This window comes from Contarinia nasturtii, unplaced genomic scaffold (genome assembly GCF_009176525.2).
Source record: "Contarinia nasturtii isolate CC-2019 unplaced genomic scaffold, AAFC_CNas_1.1 Cnas_scaffold_6119, whole genome shotgun sequence".
In the NCBI taxonomy this organism is placed as follows: domain Eukaryota; kingdom Metazoa; phylum Arthropoda; class Insecta; order Diptera; family Cecidomyiidae; genus Contarinia; species Contarinia nasturtii.
Genome location: NW_022203377.1, coordinates 1,654 through 5,338, shown reverse-complemented (window position 1 = coordinate 5,338; position 3,685 = coordinate 1,654). Strand labels below are relative to the sequence as shown.

General features: G+C 31.9%; 1 protein-coding gene across 1 annotated transcript; it reads left to right on the top strand.

Moving 5' to 3' along the window:
- Positions 1–1,484: 1,484 nt before the first annotated feature.
- On the top strand, positions 1,485–3,203 carry LOC116351716 (probable cytochrome P450 9f2; the record flags this gene model as incomplete). Its single annotated transcript, XM_031783857.1, has 4 exons — positions 1,485–1,596; positions 1,702–2,096; positions 2,178–2,918; positions 3,041–3,203. Coding segments are annotated over exons 1-4 (1,358 nt in total), but the record flags the coding sequence as incomplete, so codon positions are not given.
- Between the last annotated feature and the right edge of the window lie 482 nt (positions 3,204–3,685).

The window sequence follows — 3,685 nt, the reverse complement described above, 5'->3', positions numbered from 1 at the left end:
AGTAATATTAAACTTACAAATTACCCTTTACATTTACCAAATTTTTTTTCTCTGTGTATTGTTATGATTTTTGTACAAACGATGCCATTCTATTTGCATTTCCTTTGCAACAATCGAAATCCATCCCCGAGCTACAGAGTGCAGACCTTCTGAATGTATATGCCATTGCAATTGTAATGCATTTGCACTTTGGCCTCAAAATTTATTATTATTGTTCTCTGTTTCTAATTTTATCATGACATTTATAATGTTTTCATTGAGACACTCGCATTTGTGTGTGTATGTATGTGTGTGTGTGCACATCGAATCGGCTATACTGGATAAATGAAAACTTATGTTTGCCATTCTTGTTTGATGAATCACTTTACTTAACCGTATACACACGTTTCACAACTCATTTCACATTTATACACCATTGTTACATTTGTATTTTTCCAATGGAATTTCAATTAAAATAACAAACTGCGACAATTTCAATTTATTCAATATGACGAAAGTGTTTACACAATATTCAATGTTCCACTTCTCAATTTTTGAATATTTAGGAGAGCAGGAGAGCATCGACTACAACATTTTTACATTTCATTGGATTTATTTGAAAAATTAAAACGGCTCGGACGCATTAATACCCGGACGGACCACCGGGACAATGTGCAATGAAAGTATAAACTACAGTTTTATCGTTAACTTGAAATTTTCAATCAGCCTGAGACGGATGGCATATAATAGCCATGTCATATAATATGAGAAACAACAAAGTTCATACTAATGCTCCGGATTTCGATGTAGCTTGTCAAAAAAGCTTTTCGGGTTGTCCATTTGTATTACGCATAACTCTATCAAAATGAAACCTTTTCCCGAATTTCTTACGCCAATCTACAAAAAAGCATATTTTTCAAAAGTAAAGTCGCTATTTGTCGCTAGTCTCCTAGTTTTAAACAAAAAACAAACTTTGAAAAGAAATTTCCCCGAATGATTGCAATGTGTTTTCATTTCAAAAACAATCATAAAAGTTGAATGACGGTGACTTAACAGACGAGACTTTCTTTAATGTTTTACAATTTACCATAAATGTAATTATAAAAACAATGCAATAAATTAAAACATCACACTTCAGGCACGAGTTTTCGCATTGACATTTGTTTCACTGAAATTGTCATCTGATTAGCAAATATAGACAATATCATAATTATTTCTGTATATTATTTTATGTAAGACAATTTGTAATTATTTATTTTTATTTGTCTGCAGATTCATGACTCTTAATACTGAACGCATTCGAAATGTATTTATAAGCAGCATTGAGAGCCAATTTATTCAGTAACTGAATTTCAGTTAAATCTTAAACGAAAAGTGTTTAAAAAAGTTTCTTTTTTTAAATTGAATTTTCAAAATGTTTTTATTCTGTACCCTGATTGGAATTGCATTCTATTTATTTTACAAATGGGCAACTGCAAATCATGATTATTTTTTGAAACGTAAAATATTACACTTGAAACCAGTTTTTTTGGTGGGGAATACACTTTATTTATTCCTTATGCAAACAAATCCCGCAAAATGGTTGGAGTCGGTTTATTATCGTTTTCCAAATGAAAAGTGTGTAGAAATTATTTTTTTTTAATTCAATTTGATTTTCTGTTTCTTTTCTGATTTTCAACTTCTGTTCATTTTTTTTATCGAAATTGTATTATGTAAATTTAGAATTATCGGATTTTTCGACCAGTGTTCTCCAGTTTACATGTTGCGTGATTTGGATCTCATCTGTAAGATTTTGATCAAGGATGCCGATTATTTCAAAAATCATTGGGTCTCGTTTGCTCTCAAGAATGATACATTTTTGGGAAGAACTGTGATGGCTATGCAAAACAAGGAGTGGCAAGAGATGAGAGCATCAATTAGTCCCATTTTCACTGGCAGCAAATTGCGGCATATGTTCGATTTGGTGGTGGAATGTGCCGATGATATGATTGAACATTTCAAATTGAAATCAAAGCAAAACAATTCAGTTCAACTGAATATGAAGGAAATATTTTCACGTTACGGAAATGATGTGGCCACATCATGTGCATTTGGATTGAAAATAAATTCATTCAAAGGTCCCGACAATGAATTTTACATATTGGGAAACGATATGATGAATTTTACTAAAGTAAAATCTCTTCTACGTATATTATTAGTTCGAACTTTGCCAAATTTAATGCTTGCCATAGACATCGAATATTTTGGACGAAATTTGCGAAGATTTTTCAAAGCGATGGTTTTGAATATAATGGAAGAAAGAGAAAAGAAGAACATTTTTAGACCCGATATGATCAATACTTTGTTACAAATGCGAAATGGTACCATCAAACATTCGATTGACGAAAATTCGAATAAGAAACCGGCTGATATCTCCGCTGTGGGTGAAACAAATGTCGGTGAAAAACAAATGAAACGCTGGAATGATAATGATATCGTGGCACAGTGTGTGGAAATCTATTTGGCCAATTTCGAAGCAGTATCCAGCATCATGACATTCTTGGCATATGAATTGGCCGTTAATCCGGATATTCAGCAAAAGTTATATGAAGAGATTCGACAGACTAGTGACAACCTTGATGGTGCCCCATTGACCTATGACACAATAATAAAAATGAAGTATTTTGATCAAGTAGTGAGTGAATTGGTCCGTAAATGGCCAGCTGGAATTTTAACGAATCGCGTGTGCAACAAGGACTATGAATTGGAATTGGATGGTAGAAAAATTTCGATTGAACGAAACACTTGCTTTATAATTCCAATTTATTCAATTCATCATAATCCTGAGATATATCCAAATCCCGAAACATTCGACCCGGAACGATTCAACGATGAAAATAAGAAAAATATCAAACCAGGATCATATCTTCCTTTTGGAATTGGACCACGTGCTTGTATCGGTGTGTTTTCTGTTTATTTTCATTCAGTTTAATTTTAAAGTGTCCGTTTATTGTTTGAAAATGTTTCGTATGAATGCACACTTTTTTTCAGGAGAGATATTAATTAAAAGATATATTTTCAGGTTATCGGATGGCTGTGATGGATCTCAAGGTGGTGTTCTTCAAATTGCTACAACAATTTAATATTCAGCCGCATGAAAAGACGGAAATTCCTTTGAAAATTGGTAATTCCGTCGCTTTTTGGAACATTGCAAATGCAGTTAATTTGGAGTTGAAGCCAAGAGAGTAAAGAAATACTTTCTAACGTTTCACTTTTGCGCGTGAATTCACGTGCTCTTGAATTTTTTTTTTTTTTTTTTGAATAAATTTCAATAATATTTGAATTAATTTTAATGAGATTTTAATAATAAATAAAAAAGATTGTGATCAAGAAAAAGACAAGTTTTATTTGCGAATCTCTACTTTCTATTTAAATTACAACGTTTTATTCACTTCTTACTTTTTTAATACACTACAGAATTTTGTAAAAAATTCCAAGAAATTGTAATTCCGCAAAGCAGTGGCTCCGCAATCGATTTCTGACGTGAGTTGGAATTTCAATATTACGAAATTGCCAAAAAAAACTCAAAGTGAACAAAATCCGACAAGCTTAATAAGATATTGCAGTCGCGCACATTGAATTCACGATATCTCCAAAATTATATAATCTTGATTCATTTCAGCATCTGTAATTTTGTAAACATGGTAAATTTTACTTTGATTACTTT